This window comes from Beta vulgaris, chromosome 2, assembly GCF_026745355.1.
Source record: "Beta vulgaris subsp. vulgaris cultivar EL10 chromosome 2, EL10.2, whole genome shotgun sequence".
Taxonomy (NCBI): Eukaryota; Viridiplantae; Streptophyta; class Magnoliopsida; order Caryophyllales; family Amaranthaceae; genus Beta; species Beta vulgaris.
Window position 1 is genome coordinate 54,205,352 of NC_079203.1, and position 23,935 is coordinate 54,229,286.

General features: G+C 36.2%; 2 protein-coding genes across 5 annotated transcripts; one reads left to right on the forward strand and one right to left on the reverse strand.

Moving 5' to 3' along the window:
• Nucleotides 1–1,126: 1,126 nt before the first annotated feature.
• Nucleotides 1,127–12,812, forward strand: LOC104904586 (hypothetical protein). Of its 2 annotated transcripts, XR_008968353.1 has the most exons (6): nucleotides 1,127–2,320; nucleotides 7,315–7,860; nucleotides 8,359–8,465; nucleotides 8,775–11,271; nucleotides 12,391–12,459; nucleotides 12,567–12,812. XR_008968353.1 is itself a non-coding variant. In XM_048639583.2 (3 exons), exons 1-3 carry the CDS (start codon nucleotides 1,448–1,450, stop codon nucleotides 8,461–8,463), a joined length of 1,524 nt encoding a protein of 507 aa, XP_048495540.1. In that variant the 5' UTR covers nucleotides 1,128–1,447; the 3' UTR covers nucleotides 8,464–8,734. The 2 variants fall into 2 exon arrangements, 1 of the variants encoding a protein (XP_048495540.1); XM_048639583.2 differs by lacking the exons at nucleotides 8,775–11,271; nucleotides 12,391–12,459; nucleotides 12,567–12,812 and having other exon boundaries at nucleotides 1,128–2,320; nucleotides 8,359–8,734.
• Nucleotides 12,596–23,890, reverse strand: LOC104904561 (thylakoid lumenal 15 kDa protein 1, chloroplastic). 3 transcript variants are annotated; one of them, XM_010692859.4, is made up of 9 exons: nucleotides 23,660–23,890; nucleotides 23,434–23,574; nucleotides 23,238–23,333; nucleotides 23,045–23,117; nucleotides 21,809–21,870; nucleotides 16,046–16,127; nucleotides 15,913–15,973; nucleotides 15,764–15,822; nucleotides 12,596–13,858 (listed from the first exon to the last, which is right to left on the reverse strand). In XM_010692859.4, the coding sequence occupies exons 1-8, from the start codon at nucleotides 23,789–23,791 to the stop codon at nucleotides 15,771–15,773; spliced, it is 699 nt and encodes a 232-aa protein (XP_010691161.1). In that variant the 5' UTR covers nucleotides 23,792–23,890; the 3' UTR covers nucleotides 12,596–13,858; nucleotides 15,764–15,770. The 3 variants fall into 3 exon arrangements, with proteins under 3 accessions (XP_010691161.1, XP_010691153.1, XP_010691144.1); XM_010692851.4 differs by lacking the exon at nucleotides 12,596–13,858 and adding an exon at nucleotides 15,595–15,663; XM_010692842.4 differs by lacking the exon at nucleotides 12,596–13,858 and having other exon boundaries at nucleotides 15,595–15,822.
• Between the last annotated feature and the right edge of the window lie 45 nt (nucleotides 23,891–23,935).

Genomic DNA, 23,935 nt, shown 5'->3' on the forward strand with positions numbered 1-23,935 from the left:
TACGCTTATCTATTTTATGGTCGTGCACGTACCTTCGCACCCGCCGTACACCCGAAAAGGGAGCTGGGCTCCTTGAGGGGTACCGCATGCTATTTTGGGTGCGAGCGGTGTATCCAAAAAGGGAGCGGGGCTCCTTGAGGATCATCGCATGGTGGTGTATCCAAAAAGGGAGCTGGGCTCCTTGAGGATCATCACATGGTGGTGTACCCAAAAAGGGAGCTGGGCTCCTTGAGGGTCATCACATGTCTATACTCGCCAGTTACCAAGCTAAAAGATGAAAAGATAATGGGAACTTATGAAGTATCAAGATGCTATTTATAATTGTTTACTTCGCTATTATTTCATTACGAATTTGAAATATGTTTTACTATCTTCTCTTCTCCCTGTTTGCAAATAAAATGAATTGAAATGAATTTACGCTGTTAGGGTAGTATGTTACTGAGCTTCGGCTCATGATGTTTTGTTTTCTGTTTTAGGTATGAGCACAGCCATTACAAGTGCACAGTTAATAAGGAACATGTTCAAGGGAAAGTGTGCGGTATCTGGTGTTGGAGAAATTATTATTATTTGGGTCGAGTATTTATGTATAGTTATCAAGGACTATTTAAGGTTGCATTGTATTAGTGGGCCATATCCCACAGGCTTAAGTTCCATTTTTCCGCTGCTAAGTATGAATAATTGTGTTTTATTAAGGTTATGAATTTTCGGGGCGTTACACTCTTTACACTAGAGCAATGCAAATAAAAAATTATAACACTCATCAATATTCAACATAAATATTATACTCTTAAGATAGTTTTTAAACACTTTTTGATGTTAATATTAATATACTATCACATGCATCGCGTGTATATAGTCTTATTTTTGCTTATATGAAGCTATCTGAACTGATTTTAACTTATTTTTGCTAAAAATAACTTCTAATAAGTTGAACAAAATATAACATTCATTGAAAAAACTATCAACTTAAACTATAATAATGAGTTATCGCTACATATGTTGCATGCATGTATAAATAATTACTCGATATTATGAAATATCACAATAAAAAATTTACGACCGCATGCTTAAAAAGCTAGTATGATTAATGAGAAGGCAAGCCAATTATCACTCACATCATTGTTTAACACCCACCCTCATTAATCTCAAGATCAACTCTCCTAAATACTTCAAGATTTTCCATGTTATGATTGAAACAAAACAAAATTTCAAGCTTTATTAGTTGACTTCCACTTCCACCAACGACCAAATTTGATACAAATCTCAGCTTTCCAACCCTTTTTTTAACTCCAAACTTAGCATCCTTTCACTTAAAATCCCAAACCTCCCTCATCAAATTTAAACCGCCATTATTATCCATTTTTCTTCTTCTTTCTCCCCACTTCTGTCTTCTGCAACTCCAAAACTTCCCCAGAAACTCAAATTTCATCCCACACACAAAAAAAAAATGAACCAAAACAACAACAACAACAACAACAATCATCACCACAATAACAATAACCCATCAAAAATCTCCTCATTCCAAGAAAAAAACAACCTCTTCAATTTAATCAAATTCACTCTTCTTTTCTCTCTCCTCTTTTTCCTCTCCATCTTCATCTTAACTGCTCTCTCCTCCTCAAACCCTCCTTCCTCAACTCACCTCTTCTCTTCTCTCTCCTCCTTCATCCCTTCCTCCTCCTGCAACAACAACAACAACAGCCTCTCAGACCCGAACCCAGGCCCGACCCAACTAACCCACATCGTATTCGGGCTCGGCGGGTCATCCAAGACATGGGAAGCCCGTCGGGCCTACTCCCAGCTATGGTGGGACCCGAACCTAACCCGAGGCTACGTCTACCTAGACGACGACCCACCCGGAAACGGGCCCAAACCCGCCTTCCCACCTTACCGGGTCTCGAGCCGGGCCTGGTTCGGTCTCGGGTCGGGCCGGAAACACTCGGACTCGAACCGGATGGCCCGGATTTTGAAGGAGAGCTTTGAGTTGGGGTTGAGTAATGTGAGGTGGTTTGTGATGGGTGATGATGACACTGTGTTTTTTCCGGAGAATTTAGTTAGGGTTTTGTCGAAGTATGATCATCGTGAGATGTATTACATCGGAGGATCGAGTGAAAGTGTGGAGCAAGATGTGATGCACGGGTATGAAACTGGGTTTGGTGGTGGTGGATTTGCAGTAAGTTATGGATTAGCTTGTGAAATGGTTAGGATTTTAGATGGGTGTATTAAAAGATATCATGATTTTTATGGGTCTGATGAGAAAGTTTCTGCTTGTGTTGCTGAACTTGGTGTTCCACTTACTAAAGAACCTGGTTTCCATCAGGTAAATTATTTTTATATTCGTCGAAATTCGTGTTGATTGGTGTTATTAATGTTTAGTTATTGCTTCTATTTTTAGCTTATTTTAGAATTGTATATGACTTGAATGTGACTGGAATTGGAAAAATGAGGTATAGATTGTGATGTGTGAGATTTGAATTTGAGTTTTAAGTTGAAATTTATTCGAATTTAGATGATGATCTTGACTAACATGTGTATTAGAGTGTGAATGAGGGTCTGTTCTCCTGAGCTTATTTTCAGTTCAACTCTGAACAATATTTTTATTCTTACACTATTCATTTCAGTTCAATTCGTTCAGTTGTTTTATGTCGAAGAAAACAAGCATGAGAGTATTTTTTGCCCTCTCTAATCTAGGTGAATGTTATCATTGAAGAAGTGAGTGAATTGTCAATTGTGAGATGTTGTGAAATTGAAGTTCTAGTTGTGAAATTGAAGTCTGTGTGTTTGGCCTAGAAAGAAGTGAAGAACCGGAGTTTTGGATTGTTGTGACAAAATTTTCCTGTTTAGTGGGGGAATGTTCCACGTGTTGGTGACTCCATGAAACATATGTGTGAAGTGTGTAAGTGTAATGCTACATGTTTAAATTTGGTAGCAACGATCTCTTGGCCTAGTGGTTAAGATTAATGTGTAAGTGTAATGTTACATGTCTAAATTTGGTAGCAACGATCTCTTGGCCTAATGGTTAAGATTGAGGTGCTTGAACATAGATTACAGGTTCGAATTCTCATTTCATTTTTTGTACTTTGTACTGCATTGTGGCTCATATGGATAAGAAAAACATGTCTAAGTTTGGTATTGAGTGCATTTAATTTTATGAAGCCAGAAATTGAAGATTTCTCAAGATTATGTAATGCTCCATTTCATGCACTAATATGTGCTTATAGTTATGTGCAGTGAAGCAAATATGGATGAACTGATACAAATATAGATTAAACTAAGGAAATGTAAAAGAAAGAGAGCCAATTATGAATTATATTCACAAAACTATATTTAACGATGTCGGAGTTGAAATGTTAGGCACATTTTGGAGTGATTTTGTGAATGACATTTATAGTTTAGTCATAATCTTTTTATTCATAAAGTTTCTTGTTTGTTTTATGTCTCATACTCGTTATACTACCTCTGTTTTTATTTAGTTGCAACGTTTTGACTTTCACGCTTGTCAATGTACAATTTTAAATCGTTTTATCTCTAATTGTATGTAAGTAAAAATTATAAAAATTTGATATTATGAAAGCTTATATCGAAATGAATCAAACAAGACCCCACATGACTATATTTTGTTTAACATATAAATCAATAAATGTGGTCAAATAAGAGAACATGAATAGTGCAATTTGTCAAACGTTGCAACTAAAAAAGAACGGAGGTAGTATATGTTAATTTTTCCTTTCTTTTGTTCCATTGTCAAGCTTTAACCATATTATTACACGTGGGGTATTATGATGAAGTACATTTAATTATTGAAATCTAACTAGTATGTGTTCATCAAAAGAGATTTATAGTAATACAAGTAGTGTTTTCTTATATGCATTTACTCGACCTTATTGATAAAAAGCTGGTTTTTCAAAGTTTCTTCAACAAGTGATACTTTCAAAAAGGGGTTCAAAGATTTTGAACATTTCCCTACACTTGTAGTACTGCATCATTTTCTAGATCCGATTTCAAATCTCGGATATCACTTTTACAAAACTTAACCAACTAAGTTAGATCACATTCACTTCTTGTGTGACGAGTTGATGTATCTTAAGTCTGTAAACATCTAAATGTGTAAACTGCATAATAAGCTGACAAATCAGACTACAGAAATAGAACCCTGAAATTAAGGCAATGATACTCTATTAAATATTTAGTAACCTCCAAATGTAAGGAGAAAAACCCATAAGTCATATGAGATCTGAAAACATACTTCAAAAAATTTGGAAGACAGTTTCTTTCTTTCTTTTTTAGAAGTATTTTATCAAAGACTTTGTCTAAAGAAAGTGCCGCATGTCAGACCAAGGCCATTTATGTAACTTCATACTTCTGGGCTTAGCGCTAAAGTGCACGTCTTAAGAACTTAGTTCTTGGTTGAATTTTTATAATCATGTTTAATTAAAGCACTTAATAAAGTAAACTAGGTTTGTGCTTGTCATTATTAAAATAGAACAAGTCTTAACTCTTAGGAGAGTGACTCATCGAACCAGCTTAAAGACAAAGTCGTTTACCAAATTCTGTATGACAGACAATCTTTTCAATTGACAAGTGTCCAAGATCACATGTGGCCTTTTTAGAGTCCCAACTTTCACGTTGGGGCGCCTCTATTTTATTCTCCCTACTCTCTCTTTTATTGTGTTTGATTTAGGCTCGATTTGATGTAGGCTCGATTTGATAGGATGTAAAACATTTTCTTAAAAAATTGAAATGTAAAGAGTAACTAAACGAAATAAAACAGTTGGAACGAAATTAAACTGAACTAAAAATAAGTATAATAGAACAGGGCCAGGTGGTCTCTACGTTTCATTTTGACATTATTGCTTTTGTAATATTTCCTTTGTTGGCCTACATTTGTATTGTTTTACCCACAAATGTTGCAGTCACACTTCCCCCACTAACTCCTACCACTCACTTTTTAAATTTTATTTCTTATTTTGCCCTTGTATGCTTCCTTTTATGGATTCCACTTACTCCATTAACTTGAGAATTATGTGGGAGCCCAATGGTTGGAGCTCCCACCTCCTAACCTCATGGTCGGGAGTTTGATTCTCATCAACTCCATATTTGGGGTGTCTGTGTAGATTTATGCTTCTGGGTATGAATCCTTAGTTTTCAGTTTCTGAAAGTTTCCTTATGGGTTGGGATTTCTTTCTTTAGAGCTGAGCCTGCTTGGTTCGATAAATTATCGAAAAAAGAAAATTTAAAAAATTACTCCATTAACTCCATTCATCCAACCACATTATTACTATAATCGAATTCATTGTGATTTCTTCTAATATGAACTTATAGAGCTATATTTTCTTACAATTTCCTAAGAGTGCAAATTTTAAAGAACTCTCTATGGTTGATCTGTTTTTTTTTTCTTTCTTTTGCAACATAGCAAGAGTACAACATACAACATGCCTTGGTGTCACAAGCTCAACAAGTTAGGTTAACCCTTGGTGCTTGTGAGTCAAGTTTATTATGTGTATGTGTATTTCAAGAGACACCTAACTACCTAAGTACCTAACCCCACTTCTATAGTACTAGTATTTACTTTAATGATCCATCATCTTTGGACGGTGCTGCTAATTCATGATTTCATGTGAGTATGTGTGACAAACTTTTGTTGCTTTTAGGTGTTTAGTACTTGTTTTTGTTTTATGTGAAGGTGTTAGTACATTAATTACCTGTCTAATATATGTATAACACCTTGTTAACTGTTATCTAGTATGCGTGTAAAACTGTTAAGTTTCATGTGGACCTGCTCAAGTGCTTTTAATTTAGTACTTCTAGTATGGTTTTGAACTTTTGAAAGTTTAGGATTAAAATGCTCCGGATTTGGTGGATTTAGGAAGGGGATTGATTTTTAACTTTTTTTTTTTCTTTTTCCACCTTTTGTGTTTGTTCTTATAAGAAATAAACAAGCCATGATGTTGAACAAGTTTGAATACTTGAATTACTTTCTAAATAGTCAAATATTTGGTATAAAACATGTTCTTCAATGAAAAAGGAAATAGGAAGTTCTTTTTTTGTGAAACATGGTACAAGGAGATGTGTGCTACAGTTCAACATTGCTTTATTTTTTTGTCCAATTCCAATGGTTTATATTTGCTTTATGTGTTAAAATTCAATATAGTGCTTGAATTCTTTTACATGAATACATTGGTGAGGTTAGGATTGTAGTAGTCACTAATAACACATGTACTATTACGGCCTGTTTGGTTTGTGATCATAAATAGTGATAATGGTAATGAAATTTAGTGTGAATTTGTAAAGTTCTCATGTCAATGACCATGGGAATGAAACTTTATCACAAAATATGGGTTTCCCTTTATAAATTTTCATTACCATCATCCAATACCACCTCACCAAGTGGTAATGGAGAATAATGAGATTTTAGGAAGAAAATTGATATCTTGAGATGAAATAGCGATATTGGATTTCTACTACAAATTTACACTATAATGCATTACCATTCCCACCATTACCAAACGGGTCGTTAGAGACATGCTTGGATTGAGGGTATTGCATTAAGGGGGTAATAAAATTCAAACTAAGGAAAATAAAGATGGTTAGAGGTGACTATGAAGGCGAAAACTAGTGTTGGTAGGAAGAAAAGGGAATGTAGGGGGAAATTTTTACCTTCATGGTGGAAGTAATAGTAACCTACTATCCCCTTAGGATAATTGTTATCCTCATTTAGGGGTAATAGCTTCTTTCTCCCTCCCCTCTCATCACAACAAAACTACTTCATCCCTTTGCAACCACCTGAACTCACCTTCATTTTCCTTTTATTAAGGTGGTTTGACTTTTATTAGTCTCCTAATCCATTACCTCGAATCCAAGCATGCCCTAAAGGTATTTTTTTTTTTGTAAATTCATGTTATATCCTTAATTATAATAGGTTATATCCTTCCAAGACGATAATTTAGTTCTGTTATTGATTGGATGATGGGAAAGTTAGCTAACTACATTTGTTGATATGCTAGACCTAAGGATCACTGTAGGTGAAGGGGGGGGGGGTTGAGAGACCCTGACATTGGATAAGAATATATGACATACTAGGTTTGGATGTGAGTACGGGACCTATGCAAAATCATAAAAACAATCACTTGGAATTGTCAAAAGAAGAGTGTAAAAGATCAAGAAGAAAAAGAGACTCTTTTTTCATTTTTAGATGGCATTGCAATTTGCAACCCTAACTGATGCATATAAGATGCTTGAGTTTTACGCTGTTGTTGGTTAGTGGATATATTTTAACTTGTGCTAATCTTGATTTGTTTTCTTTTCTATCTTCAGCTTGACATTAGAGGAGACCCCTATGGTTTCCTAGCTGCACATCCTGTGGCTCCCTTGGTGTCCCTCCACCATCTTGTTGGTGCGCAGCCATTGTTTCCAGGTGAAAATCAGTTGGACTCCTTGAGAAGACTGTTGCGTGCATACCACGTTGACCCGGGCCTCACCATCCAGCAAAGTATCTGCTACGATCACAGCCGTAAATGGTCGGTATCCTTATCTTGGGGCTACACCGTGCAGTTATATCCGTCCCTCATCTCATCCAAAGTCCTCGGTATGCCTTTGCAGACATTTCGCACCTGGCGTAGCGGTAGTGAGGGGCCTTTTGTGTTCAATACCCGTCCTATGAGGGATGATCCTTGCGAGAGGCCCATCATCTATTACCTGGACCAAGTTAAGGAGACTGGTGATGGTAAAACTATAAGTACTTACATGAGGGCTGCTGCCGCCGATGGTAAAGAATGTATGCAAGAAGCTTACAAGGATGCAGTTTTAGTGGAGAATATTACTGTATCTGCTACCAAAACGGACCCTCAGAAGTGGATGAAGGTTTGATTCCTCACTCTTTTATCCATAAGTTACAAGAAAAAGAGCTCTTGATTGAGTATTATTGTGGAATATACTATAAATGAATCAATCATCTGTTATATACATAGTAAAGTTGTTAATATCCTGGTTAGTTTTTGGTCCTCGACTCTTTGCTCTTGGTTAAATACACTTGTTACTTCATTTCAGACCAAAAGATTTGGAAAATTTCTGTACTATGCAACCGTGAAATTGCTAATGAGCAACTTCAAAAACAGGACCAGTCTATATGTACTATTCCCTCTGTCTAGCTTACTTGCTACATTTCCTTTCGCATAAAATTTACTTCCTACATTTCCTGCTCGTCAATTACTGTTTGTTGGTTCATAAAATGTAGCAAGTAAATATAGACGTTTTTATGTTTGCCTTTTCTTTTTTAAAGTGAAATTTTGTTTCGCAATCACTAGTTCATCACCCACCGTGGTTTGAGTATTAACAGGTTTGATGTGATTGCATGAACAGGCATCGCGAAGGGAGTGCTGCAACATTAGAGAAAGCCAGACTCGGAACGGTAACATGCGAATACAGATTAGAAGCTGTAAACCGAGGGAGACCATTACTATGTAAAGGTTAGCTAGCAGTTTTTTCTTACCTAATCTTTACTCCCTCAATCTATAAATACTTGTGCTTAGTAGAATAGGGTTTGTAGAATAATTTCGTATTCCCTAAAATATGGATGTAATTGATTTGTTGGTATGTGTTTACTTAGATTGTTTAGAGGGGGAGAGTATGGAAATTGCGAAGGTCTTTAAGCAATTGTGTAACGAAAATAATTATGTTCCGAGTGTATTATTATTATTATTATTTTAAAAAAAATATGTTAATCGTTGGTGCAGTATTAAGTGTGCAAGGTTGTTTTTTTTTGTGTATTTTTACAGGATATATCCTCTTTGATTAAAGACGTGAAAACTACTCCGAATGGAGATGATATCCCCAGAGATGAACTATTTGATGTATTTTGCTCTCAGCCTCTCACCACCAGACCGCACTTTTTTTTTATATATATAAAGGATAGAAACAATTAGGCTAGCTCCCAAGAAAAGGGTCACCCTAAAGTATCCTTACGGATGATTACAATCACCAGACCGCACTACGTCTTGAACATATCTTTAACTCTGACAGTAATAAATTGAAGAGAAAGCATGAGAAGAAAATGATTTATCTTGTCATAGGGTTTACCTGACGTTGGAGGTCATTGCTCGACATTCAGGGCATAGTTTTCCTTAAAGAGAATTTAGAGCTACTTCATGTAAAGTTAGTAAGATATATTCTTCGAGAATGCTACATCGACTTGGTGGGTAACTTATTCATTAGAGATAGAAGGTTAGTCTTTTTTTCGGTTATCCATTTGGATAAGAGTTTTGTTTTCCACGTTTTTGTCACATACTACCTCTGTTTTTTTTAGTTGCAACGATTAGACATAAAGTGTGAGTAGAAAATGTCTTATTGTTGCAACTAAAAAAACAAAGGTAGTACAATGTCGTTTGTGAAATTATGTAGAATTAAGGTGTATCTTTTTGTTTCGTCTTCATTAATATCACCATGTAATAAAGTAGTTCACAATATGTTAATAAAGTGTTGGCTGGAGGAAGATATACGCTAGAAAAAAAAAAGATTTCGTTGTTTTTATTTGTTCATTTTTGTGCATGAAAGTTAATTTCCCTGAGAATAGAAAAGGAGTTATTTTCCTTTTCTTTTCCCCGTCTTCCCTTTTCATTTTTTTCTCCCTAATGTGTAAGCAGCCCATCGAAATGAGGGAACTAATTTCTGATTACTATGATTTTCTTGTATAATTGTTTTATCCAATTCATACGAATTATTCCTAATTATTTCGTTGAGTACTTACAGTATAGAAGTAGTATGTATTGATTTGTTCAATTTGCATACATAAACTTGGGATGAACCTGAAGAACTTTGGGACAGTAACAACATACATGTTTCCAAGTTTATTTGGAAATTATTGTCCAATTCATTTTCACATCTGATTAATGTGATATTTGTTTCAAGAAAGAAAATCTATCCTTTCATTGCTTTATCTATTGGCTATGTATGGGGAGGGGTGAGTTCACTCATGGTACACTCATGTGTACCATAAACATGATACATCCAGGGGTATTTTTATAATAAATTAGAACTTCAGGTGCTCATTTGATACCAAATTTGCTCATATGGACATTTTGTTCATTTACTCATTTGCTCATTTTGTAATAAAAGTGTTTGCTCCTTTTCTTAAATGAGTGGAAATGTTTGCTCATTTGTTCATTTTGCTCATTTGGAGAAAATAATCTTAGGTGTACCATGAGCATGGTACACCCAAGTGTAGTATACATATTCTCAAGTATTTTAGTTACCTTAAATAATAAAATGTTAATAAATTTCAGATGCTAGAATGATTAGTAGTATTTGAGTAGTACCTAAAATAAAATTTTGACCTTTTGAAAATCAGGTAATTGAAATTTTGAAAAATCTTTTTAAAATTTTGATGGCAACTAATTTTGTCAAAAAATTATCAACTAATTTTGTCAAAAAATTTATCAACTAATTTTGCCAAATTAGTAAAGCTAATTAGATATTTTATTAGTTTAATAACCTTATCAGTTTCAACTTTATCTTATCAATTTCAGTTAACGTATTATTATCAGTTAGTATTGCCAAAAAGAACTATTATAGAAGGTGAGAGGAGAAAGAGAAAAGGATATAAGATATTTCAAAAACTATTAAAAAACAACTAAATTTTAATATAAAAATAGACCTAATCACTAAATAGATTAAATTAGTCACCGAAAGAAATTAACCTAATTACCATCATGCTAATTCTATTTTTAATATTGCATTTATCATTATCTAATTTTAATTTAAAAGTAGACGGTTTCTTACAAGACAAATTCAAGATATTTTACGAATGGAGATATTATGTGAGAATTACAGGGGTTGCGTTAGCAACATTTATTATTGATAACTATATGCATGTCGGTAAAGCCAGTGAGAGGTAAGAAGAGAACCATAAGAATACAACGTCATATTTTTATTTCTTTTTGAGGGGATGAAATTCCGTAGAGAACATGCAAACCACAAAAACAACAGGAAAAAAAACAAATGAGTCAAATTTGTGGACTAGAGAAAGACATGGCCAATATATTATTTGTCGAGTAGCAAAACACATGAAAAGTACATAGTTTATTTCCAAACATTATAAATAGCACAAGTGAGTTTGTTCATTAACATCAACAATTGAATTTAAGAGCATTTTCTTTGTCATTAATCTCCTGCATATATAAAATTCTTCTACTTTTACACTATATTCATTAATATTCAAAGATGGATAACTCCAAGAGTGCAAGTGACAAAGTTGGTGACGCCAAGGATCAAGCCCAGGTTATTACTCATTATTCTATAAATGTTGCTACCTTCTTCTTGTAGATTTCACACATACTTAAGTTATAAAAGTGGGAAAAAGTGAATTATATGTTTTTTTAATGTTTATGTGCAAAATAAGTGAGTAATATAATCAAAGACAATTCAAAATGAAAAGTGGATTAATATAATGTGAGATGGAGTATAAAGTGCATCCATTATACACCCAAGTGTGCCATGTGTATGGTAAATCCTAGGGATGACAACCCAGTCTGGACCCGAAGGAAAAAATCCGAATCGACTTCGACAAAAAATAATACAATTCCGACTCTGTTTAAAAAAGTCCGACTCGAAGCCCGGAGGAGGGTCAGAGTCGGATCTCATAAAATAATCCAACATCCAAATCTGACTCCAACTTTTGGTCAATCAATCCTTTTCTCTTATTTATGTTAATATAATCTATATATAACTTGACTTCGACTTTCAGCCAATTGTATTGTATAGAATTTTCCCACTGAAAAATTGATTGTTAAGAGTAATGGTAATATTTAGATGATTTGCACTATATTGAAATTAAAGAGACATTGCCGGTTTCTTGTTCTGTCAAAAAATTGGTTATTGCTCCTTTACTAGTCAAGAATATTAAAATAAATTATGATGATTAGATTATTGTATTACAGAACACTATTCTATTATAAAAAATGGGAGGAAATATAAGGTTGATCGGGTTCGGAATTGAATGTTCGAATTTTAAGTCGGGGATCGAACTTAGAGTCGGATTTTAAGTCGGGCCGGAGTCGAATTTAAAATCCGACTTCTTGTAGGGTTGAAATTAGATTATGCATAATCCGGTCCAAATCCGACTCATTGCCATCCCTAGTCTGTTCTCCACCCGACTATTTTTTTGCTCATTCTCAACTCTACTTATTATGTGACTATACTCCTTTGGAAGTTTTTAAAAAAGCCTTGGGTGTATGATAAAAATTCGCACGGAGTAAGTATATGGTTTTATATACTAGTCACTTTAGAATATCGACTGACTTTGAATTTTACTAAGTTTACATAAATAATATACTTTCATAAATTATTATCATTGCTTCGCCACAATATTACTGACTTCTTATCTTCCTCCAACCACAGAACACAGCCGGCACGGTGACAGACAAGGCCGGAAGCATGTTTCAATCTGCTAAGGAATCAGTAATCGGGGTTCGGCTTCGTTTTTATTCAATTATGATGATTATTATTGACTAATCATTCATCATTACTATGAATTTTATCATCAAGAAAATAACAGATCATAAAATGTAATACAGGCTGGTGAACAGGTGAAGACTAAGGCAGGTGAAGCTACTGAAGCTGTCAAGAAGGCCACTGGCATGAACAAATGAACCTAGCTACACCAACTCGCTTTCGAAAAAATTGCATAAGTTGTTTTAGTCTGTTCTTATTTCCAATCTTTAATGTCTAAATCGTGTAAAAGCTGTAAAAATTTGCAGTTTCTGTAGCTTGTTTCCCTTTCTAATCAATGAAATCAAAAGCTTTATAGGCGCTTTCTCTTTTGCTTGATCTATATGAAAACAAGAAAATCTAAAACAAAATTATTCCGTAAAGTATAATTGATGCCAACTTCCCGAATCAAAAGATAGACGGAAACCTATCCTAATTCATCTTGACATTATTGGGAGCCTTATGATTAGTAAAATCATAGGAGTTTATGATCATACTATACAATTCATGCAAATATGAGTGTGAAAGAAAATTATAGACCATGAAATGCAGAATGGACCTAGAATGGTTTAGGTGTTCAGCAACTATGAATATATTTAGATTACGGAGATTTAGGACTTTCTTCAACTTAGTAGTGCCAACTGCCAGTTCTAAATCATACACGAGGATTTCGTCAAGAAAAATCCACATGTAAGTTTGTCTCACATTGAAAAAGATGGAGGATGATTAACATATAAGTATGGAGCCAATTACCATTAGCAATCCTAAAAAGGCGAAAAATGCAAGACAGAGAGGATTTAGAGATCTGTGTGGAATACGAAGTTCAGCAGAACGGATAGCCTCGTGTCTCAGGCCATTAAGATAGGCTCACACGAGAGGAGTGTTTGGAAAAGACACACAAGGAAGATGACTAACATATAACTATACAAGTGTGGAGGGCTTATATATGGTTAGACTCTCCTCCGACACAAGTCATCGTGCTAAACCATACAAATAAATAAATCTACTCCGAAAAGTAAACTAATTTCCACAAAGAACTGCAACAAACAAATAGATTTACTGGGAAGATCAAGATAATATTAAAAGTCTGGACTACAGGGAGATGAACTAAAAGTATCATTTACTGGATTGATAAAATCTATCTCACTCATCAGCAACTATGCAAAGATATTCATTTTGATCTTCTCTCAAAGGCATATCACTAAAATCTTCTCTTTCATATAAAACATAGAATCGAAGCGATAATAAAAACAAATTGATCGAAATCAGTGGGGGAAGATCATCAAAAGACTTGTTTTTTCTACAACAAGAGGAAGGGAGATAGAGAAGGATGCAATTACCTTACAATATGTTTAGAGTAAGTGCAAACCACAAAATTCTAAGGCAAAAAAAACAAAAACAGAATGAGTCAAAATCTCCACAAATTGTGGAGTAAAGAAAAAACATGGTTAATATTAATTGTCGGATAACAAAACACATGTCAAGTTCATAGCAGAGTTCCAAACACTATAAATAACACAAGCACATTGTTCATTAACATCAACAAACAATTGAATTTGAGAGTATTTTCTTTGTGATTAATCTCTTGCATACTCAATTTCTTTTACCTTTACACTACATTCATTAATATCCAAAAATGAATAACACACAGAGTGCAAGCTACAAAGCTGGTGAGACCAAGGCACAAGCCGAGGTAATTATTCTTCAATTGAATGCTGCGTTTTCGCCTCCATAGATTTCACACTTCCTTATAATCTTTAATTGTGTTCAAAAAGTAAATAAAAAAGGGTTTTACATATAATAAAAATATGTAATATTTAAAAAATAGCATAGGCAATTTTCTGTATATTTGAGACAAAGTGAGTATATCTAATGTGGGTTGAGATTATGTGTTCCATACAATGTCAAAATCTAACACGGATATCATTTAAGCTTGCAAAGTACATAAAATTTATCAGATCTAATTTAGAAATTTTCTATAACCCTGATTTCTTGCTTCCCCTCCAACCACAGGAAAAGACCGGCCAGATGACAGAGAGGGCCGGAGACATGCTTCAGGCTGCTAAGGAATCAGTCCAAGAGGTTTTGGCTTGACATTTTTTTTCCTCTAAAAAATCATCATTATTATAAATGACTTCCAAAAGAATAACATACCAAAAAAATGCATGCAGGCTGGTTCACAGATGAAGGCTAAGGCAGGAGATGCTGCTGAAGCTGTCAAGAATGCCACTGGCATGAACAACTGAGCTCGGCTACTTCACTAGCTTTAGGCATTTTGCCCCGGAATAAATGCTTTAGTTTTTCATATTTTCTGAATTAAGGATCCATTATATAAATATGGAAAGGCACTGAACCTTTAAAATAGATTTCTTAGTCCGTTCTATTTTCGCAGATTCTTTACAGTGTAATAGTGCGGTAAACGAACGCAGTTTCTGAGCTCCTGATATAATACAATCAAAAGCTTTGTAGGCTATTTTTCTTTACTTGATTTCTTGTGTCTATTTTCTTGCGGTCTAAAAAGATGGCGGATTTGTGCTAATGCTAACAACCGGGCACACAAAAGTAAAAAATGATACGATTTAAAAAAGAAATCGATAAACTAATTGGTTTTGGACTGTGTTGAAACTATGTACAAGTGTCAGGGCCCTCCACTTTGGAACTCATCTTCTTTCTTTTATCACTTAGGAGCCATGCAAAATGAAAGTCTCATGCACGGTTTTAAACGAAACACAAAGGTGTAACCTTTCGCAAAATACTAAAATCTATAACTGAAGCATAGTATATGAGGTTTCATCAATCGGGGATACACGATAAAAGGAATTGTTCTATATCTAAACTTTACCTTCAACAAGCGTAGATTTATATCTTTTGTTCTCGATTATCTAATAAATCATTTAATGAAATTAGATTATATTTCCATTCATTTCAATACGTTCATGATCCCTCCCCGAACCAAACTTGAATCTTATAATTTATTTGGCTCTCAAGCTCAATTACTTCAATTATTTGGGGCCTATGGTGTGGGTCATTTTGACCACCCTACTAAACGGTCCTAGTAAAAATCAGCATTAGTTCAGGAAGATTTATAATACAAAGTATAAAACCAATCAAAAATGAAAGTGAAATGGAATACATACACGGATACACCATGAAATGCAGGATATACCCAGAAATGTTTAGCAACTGTATATATTCAAATTACAGAAGTTTGTGTGATTAGTAGTGCCAGAGGTCATATCTATGATCCATGCTATACAGAAATGCCACAAACAAATGAACGTACCACAAACTTAGTTGCAAAGAAGTGTTTCTCGTGTATCATTTCCTGTTGTTGGATTTACCCTGAAAATTAAGATAAGTTTCAGAAATTCTCGACCGACATAATGAATTATGCTAAAAAGTTACTGAATTGGTAAAAAAAAACTATCTTACCCATCAGCAACTTTGCAAAGATATTCCCTTTGATCTTCTCTCAAAGGCACATCAGTAAAATCTGTTTGGTGACAATAATGAGTGTCTTCCAAATAAAGCATAGAATTAAAGTAAAGGCATTAACTGTATGAACCTGCTCCTGTGATGACTGATCCTCTAAATGATGTATTGCCAGTCGCTGTAGCACCTTCCAAATTAGCATTGGTTAAATTTACCTGATAAATGGGACAGAAAAAAAAATTAACAGTAGAGAAAATAATCATCAAAACCAAACAGAAGATAACTAAAAGAGCAAAAGTATTTTGAACATCCAAAATAAGACTCTTTATTAATTCAAGACCTTTATCAGGTGTTGCTATGGGTTATGGTCTGCAATAAAACTTGTAAGAATATGCCTTGAATTGTGGTGCTCAAGAAGTGTTCGACGAAATGCACAAGAGACGCAAAACTGCGTCTCGCCCGGGCGGTCGGGCGAACCTCGCCCGGTCGGGCGCGGGAGCAAGTTTGGAGAAGCGTTGTTTCGCCCGGTCGGGCAGGTCTCGCCCGGTCAGGCGCGCATATACGTTTAGGAGAGCTGGGGACCGCCCGGTCGGGCGGATTTCGCCCGGGGGGTCGGGCGGATCGGGAAATAACGCGGAAAACGCATTTTTTGCTGTTTTGTATAAATAGGTTATTTTAACCTGTCTTTTACACTACGAAAAACTCTGTTCTTCTCTCTGTAATCTGATTTCTTCTCATAATAAAATATTCTCTCTCTCTCTCTCGTGGATGTAGCCAAATTGGTGAACCACGTAAATCTGGTGTCTGTTTTTATCGCTTTTTGCATTCATAATTTGTTTTTCTCTCACATCCGTTATAACAAACTGGTATCAGAGCTTTGGTGTTCGATCTGTGTGAGAAAGATGTCTGGAGTGAATGTCAAAATCGATAAATTTACTGGGAGGAATAGTTTTAGTCTGTGGCAGATCAAGATGCGGGCGTTACTGAAGCAACAGGGATTGTGGGCACCGTTGGCAAAGAAAGCAACGGATTTAGTCACCGCTGAGATGGCCTCTGGAGGAGAAAGCTCATTCAACGATTATGTTGTGTCTGGCAGATGACATAATCACTGAAGTCGCGGAGGAGGAAACCGCATCTGGTCTGTGGTTGAAATTAGAGAGTTTGTACATGACAAAATCTCTAACCAACAAGTTGCTTTTGAAGCAACGTCTGTTCAGTCTGCGAATGCAGGAAGGTATGCCTCTTAGAGATCATCTTGATCAATTAAATACAATTTATTAGAATTGCGTAATATTGATGTGAAGGTGGAGGATGAGGATGCCGCTTTAATTCTGCTTGTTTTTTTACCTATATCGTATGAAAATTTTGTGCAATCTTTCATTGTTGGTAAAGATTTTGTGTCCCTAGAAGAAGTTAGATCATCTTTGCATACTAGGGAATTGCGCCATAAGGCATCTGGTAGTAGTACAGAAAGTCAGTCTTCTGGGTTAGTGGCCAGTAGTAGTGGTGGTAAAGGACATGGTAAAAAGAATTTTAAGAAACCTGGAAATTCTAAAGGGGGTCCTAAACCTAATGATATCTGTAACTACTGTAAGGAAAAGGGGCATTGGAAGAAGGAATGTCCTAAAAAGAAGCATCAGGAGAACAAATCTGGGTCTGGTTCTGCTGCTGTTGCAGCAGAAAATTCGAATTCTGAGGATGACCTTGCTCTAGTGGCAAATGAGAAAACATATAGTGATGTGTGGGTTCTTGATTCTGGAGCGTCATATCATATGAGTCCTCATAGGGAGTGGTTTACTACTTATGAGCAGGTAGATGGGGGAAATATTTCGATGGCTAACAGTGCAGTCTGTAAGATAGTTGGAATAGGCTCTATCAAGATCCGGACTCATGATGATATTATCTATACTTTGAAAAATGTTAAGCATGTTCCACAGATGACTTAGTCTACTAGACAGTAAGGGTTTCAGTTTCAGAGGGAGTGGTGGAATTGTGTATGTCTGCAAGGGTTCAAAGGAGGTTTTGAAGGGGGTCAAGCGTGGTACTTTGTATCTCTGCAGGGTTCTACTATCTCAGGTTCAGCTTCTATTGCATCGTCTGAGGTTCAGAAGGAGGATATGACCAAGCTATGGCACATGAGACTTGGTCATATGAGTGAGAGAGGAATGCAAATCCTCTCCAAGGCAGATCTTCTGTGTGGCCATAAGGTCACAAACCTGGAGTTTTGTGAGCATTGTGTTTTGGAAATTACATCGTAGCAAGTTTCCTAAGGGCATTCATAGAACAAAAGGTACTCTGGATTATATCCACTCTGATTGTTGGGGTCCTTCACGCGTGGAGTCTTTGGCAGGTCACAGTATTTTGTTTCTTTCATAGATGATTATTCAAGAATGACTTGGTTGATTATTTGAAGTCAAAAGGTGAAGCTTTCAAAATTTAAGCAGTGGAAGGCATTAGTGGAAAATCAAACTGGGAAGAAGATCAAAAGGCTACGAACTGATAATGGTCTGGAATTTTGTTTGTCTGAGTTCAATGAGTTCTGTAAAATGAAGGGATTGCTAGGCATCACACTGTCAGAGATACACCACAGCAGAATGGTGTAGCAGAAAGGATGAATCAGACACTTCTGGAGAGAGCTCGGTGCATGCTCTCTAATGCTGGTATGACTAGAAGTTCTGGGGAGAAGCTGTCAATACAGCATGTTATTTGATAAATCGTGGACCTCATTCTGGGATCAATCTCAAAACACCATATGAGATGTGGTCAGGTAAGCCTGCAGATTACTCAGATTTGCGAGTTTTTGGTTGTAATGTCTACTATCATTGAATGAAGGAAAACTAGAACCAAGGGCTAAAAGGGAGTGTTTGTGGGTTATGGGATGGAGTTAAGGGTTATAGAATTGGTCTCCGTCTGAAAAAGGGTTATACTTAGTAGAAATGTAGTCTTTGATGAAAATTCTATGTTTAATCCTATGTGATGTCCATTGAAGTGTCAGATAGTAGTAGTGTTGATAAACAGGTGGAGCAGCAAGACACTCATGATGAGAGTGATGATCACACATTGGTTCTGAAGAACCATCATCTTCGACGCCTAGTGAGGAGGCGCCTAGCCTGGCACGGGAACGTCCTATAAGGACAAATTTTGGTAAACCTCCAACTAGATATGGGTTTGAAGATATGGTAGCTTATGCACTGCAGGTTGCTGAAGAGGTGGATGTCTATGAGCCATCAACCTATAGGGAAGCGTTACATGTACGGAGTCTACCCATTGGCTTGCTGCAATGGGGGAAGAGATGGAGTCACTTCATAAGAACGAGACTTGGGAGCTTGTGTCTAAGCCTTAGGGAGAAAATTGTTACTTGTAAATGGGTTTTCAAGAAAAAGGAGGGGATGACATCTGAAGAAGGGGTCAAGTATAAGGCTCGACTGGTTGCAAGAGGGTTCACACAAAGGGAGGGTGTAGACTATAATGAGATTTTTTCGCCTGTAGTCAGACATACTTCCATCAGGGGCTACTAGCGATAGTTGCACATCAGGATTTTGAGCTTGAGCAGCTAGATGTAAAAACAGCTTTCTTACATGGAGAGTTGGAGGAGGAGATATATATGGCTCAACCAGATGGTTTTAGGTTCCAGGAAAAGAAAACAGTGTTTGCAAGTTGAAGAAGTCCTTATATGGGCTAAAGCAGTCTCCAAGGCAATGGTACAAGAAGTTTGATAGCTATATGATGAAGCTAGGCTACAACAGGAGCTCATATGATTGTTGTGTGTATCATAACAAGCTGACAGATGGGTCTTTATCTACTTAGTGCTATATGTGGATGATATGTTGATAGCTGCCAGGAACAAGTCAGATGTTCAGAAATTGAAGGAACTTCTTAGTGCTGAATTTGAAATGAAGGATTTGGGTGCAGCAAGGAAGATTTTGGGGATGGAAATTTATAGGGATAGGACTCAGAAGAAACTTTTCTTGTCACAGAAGGGTTATATTGAGAAGATATTGTCAAGGTTTGGCATGTCAACAGCAAAACCTATAGATACTCCAAGTGCTTCGAATAGTCATTTGTCTGTGGCTTTTGCACCTAAGTCGGCTGAGGAGGAGTACATGAGTCGGGTTTCGTATGCTAGTGCAGTACGGAGTCTGATGTATGCTATGGTTTGCACTAGGTCGGATCTTGCACATGCAGTCAGTGTGGTTAGTAGGTTCATGGGTGATCCTGGTAAGGAGCATTGGCAGGCAGTCAAGAGGATCTTTCGGTACCTTAGAGGTAAGTCAGATATTGGTCTCATTTATGGAGGTGATATGGCTTGCTTAGTTGCAGGATATTCTGATTATGCTGGAGCTGGAGATGTAGATGGTAGAAGGTCTATGACTGGATATGTGTTTACTCTTGGTGGTTCTGTGGTGAGTTGGAAAGCAACTTTACAACCTACTGTAACTTTGTCTACTACTGAGGCAGAGTACATGGCCTTGACAGAAGCAGCTAAGGAGGGATCTGGTTAAAGGGGTTAATCAGTGATTTGGTCTACATCATGATCAAGCAACTGTGTTCTGTGACAGTTTAAGTGCAATATGTCTAGCAAAGGATCAAGTCCATCATGAGAGGACTAAGCATATTGATGTCAGATATCATTTTCTGAGGAGTGAGACAAGGATTAAGGTGAAGAAGGTAGGAACTGCTGATAATCCTGCTGATATGTTCACCAAGCCGGTTCCGCAGAGTAAGTTCCAACATTGCTTAGACTTACTTAATATTCGTGATTGTTAGTTGTCCTCTTGGGGCAATTCTGGAGTCCTTAGGGACTAATCTGGTCTGGTTGTCTTTTGGGACAAATCTGGTGTTTGAGAGATTCTGGGCGTTGTGATCAATGCATCTGGTTTTCTGGTGATTATGAGAGAATTCAAGTCAAGGTGGAGATTTGTAAGAATATGCCTTGAATTGTGGTGCTCAAGAAGTGTTCGACGAAATGCACAAGAGACGCAAAACTGCGTCTCGCTCGGGCGGTCGGGCGAACCTCGCCCGGTCGGGCGCGGGAGCAAGTTTGGAGAAGCGTTGTTTGGCCCGATCGGGCAGGTCTTGCCCGGTCGGGCGCGCATATACGTTTAGGAGAGCTGGGGACCGCCCGGTCGGGCCGATTTCGCCCGGGGGGTCGGGCGGATCGGGAAATAACGCGGAAAACGTGTTTTTTGCTGTTTTGTATAAATAGGTTATTTTAACCTATCTTTTACACTACGAAAAACTCGGTTCTTCTCTCTGTAATCTGGTTTCTTCTCATAATAAAATATTCTCTCTCTCTGCCGTGGATGTAGCCAAATTGGTGAACCACGTAAATCTGGTGTCTGTTTTTATCGCTTTTTGCATTCATAATTTGTTTCTCTCTCACATCCGTTATAACAAAACTATCGAGTTATCACAAGTAAAATCCACAACAGCTAGGCCAGCAGATCAATAGTAGTCCAAAATAATTTCTTAGAAAATGCCGACTTTCCTAATTTACAACTTTGATTTACAGATACGGTGGCATTATGACTAAAATTGAGGAAAGTTTGCGGGGAGGGGGTTAATCTATTCTATGCATTTATAAACTACCACCCAATTTTCCTGCAATATCCCTGAAATGTACATTGCTATTTCCCAAAATAACAGAAAAGGCTATTGTTGTTCTGATTTTGGTGTTAGAGAGCGACTAAGCTCAGTTAATGTAGAAGGGATTCGATCCCTGGTCTTGGGTGACATCCCCACAAGATTTTAGAAATGCTATTGTGACCCACAACTATTTACATATCAAAACTGTATATTAGGAATCCCTTGAAACTTAGGAAAGGCATAAACCTGTGTCTGATTCTATTTCTCAAATCCAAAATGTCTTTAATTCAACAATTCGACCACGATTTACCTTCGTAACATTTGCCAGGGAAAAGTCTGCCCCTCTGAGATCAGCATCCGAAAGATCAGCCCCTGAATCACACCAAAATACACAAATTTCACATAAACTTAAGTTTCTATGTCTAACAGCAAAATACTTCATAGAGATCTCTCTTAGCAGCAATCAAATAGAAATTATGTAATATATAGATGAAGACATGAGTAACATTGTGAACCCCATTGTATACAATTATAATGGACATGGTGGGCAACCCAAGAATGCTCTTCCTGATATGAATTACATACCTCGGGGTTATGTAAAATCCCTCGAAACAGGGCCAACTTACACCCAAAACTTTCCATAAGCTCTTACATGGTTACAGCTTGACATTTACATGTGATGAATTTTGTATGAGGTGCAAGATTTCAAGAGGTAGATTGTCAAATATTAAGTGTAAGTGTAACGCTGCAACCAATTGCATTTCTCATGAAGACTAGAACTAGGAAATACAACTCACAAGCAGTATTAAGTAATATCTTATCCATTGAAGCGGTTTTAAAGCCATTCTTACTATTTGGCACATCTAATCTCCCATGAGCTACTATTTCCCATGTTGGGCATCCAATACACATTCCGTAATCCAGTTAGCTAGTTTTCTACGTTCACTCTCACACAAAAAAAAAAAAAAAAGTTCACGCGATCTTCTGAAGTTGCCACTTAGGAGACTGAAAGAGAACATATTGTTCCCCATAACACCTAAGACATTGATTGCCCTGTGGCAAAACTCTCTAGCGACAGCTGATATCGTCAATGGATTTAATCTTGAACCCTAAATTATTTACTCAGTTTCGCCATTCTCCCTATGGAAATGATAAGCATTTGATCTCCAAATGTAAAAATTCACCAAGTCCCATCTACCAAAATTTGCTAAATGTCACAAGTTTCATGATTATTAACCCATAACATCACCCTAATGGTTTACATTAGGATACAACTCTATTATAATCATTTTAGTGGATTCTTACTTAATAAGCAATTAACTTTCATATCCTAGATAGAGTCCTGCAATTTACAAACTCTATGTCTTATGATGATACAGTATATACTACACAAGTCTACAACAATCTCAAAGAACTATTTTTGATTACAACAAGAAACAACAACATCCTGCTTCAATTAACATAGATTATAACAAAATTAGCCAACTCAATTAAGGATTTCGATTAACAAATTTGCTAAATTGAGCAAACAATGTAATAGAAAAACCTGTTAAATCAGCATCAAAGAAGCTAGCACCCAACAATTTAGCTCCCTTAAAATTAGCCATTCGCAATATTGACTGCATCAACATTAATAATCCAAATAACCCATTATTATTATGATCAAAACAACAACAAAAAATTTACCAAAAAAAAAAAAAATCACCCATTAAAACAAAGATAATAAGAAGAAATGTTACCGTTTTAAAGTCTTGCTTAATTAAGGTTTTTCCACTAAAATCCTTCCCAGATAAATCTTGACCTCTTGTTACTCCTTGCCCATATGGTCCTCCACCCTTTTTAATTTAATTCCACATTATCCACTAATTTTCACAAAATAAATTAAATAAAAAAAATTAAAATTAAGGGCAAAAAAAAGTAGAAAAAAAATTATACCTTGAATGCAAGAGCAGGGTTAGAGAAGCAAAGTGAAGCAGAGAGCAAAAGAAGCAAACTTGCTGAAGCAATTGGGTTTGCAAAATTGGATAATAAAGACCCATTTTTGTTATTATCAGATGCTTGTAAATTTCTAAGTTCCTGTTAAATCAATGAAAAAGAAAGAATGTTAAGAAGAGAAAAAGAAACCATTTTTTTTAGAAAAAAAAGTTGTGTGAAAACATACAATATGAGGAGGATGAGATGGGGATGAGAGAGAAAATGAAGAAGAAGAAGAAGAGAGGAGATGAGGTTTTGGAAGAGAAATGAAAGTTTTTGGAGGGATTTTCAGACTGAAGATGATGTTGAGTGCTGCCATTGTTATTGCCAAACAAGCAACACCACACTTTTTTTTTCTGTGTGATTTGGGCTACAGCATATGGATTTCTTTTTTATTTTTGAGATTTTGTTAATGTTTAACTATTTCAAAGATATATCCATAAGCATAACTATTTAGAAAATG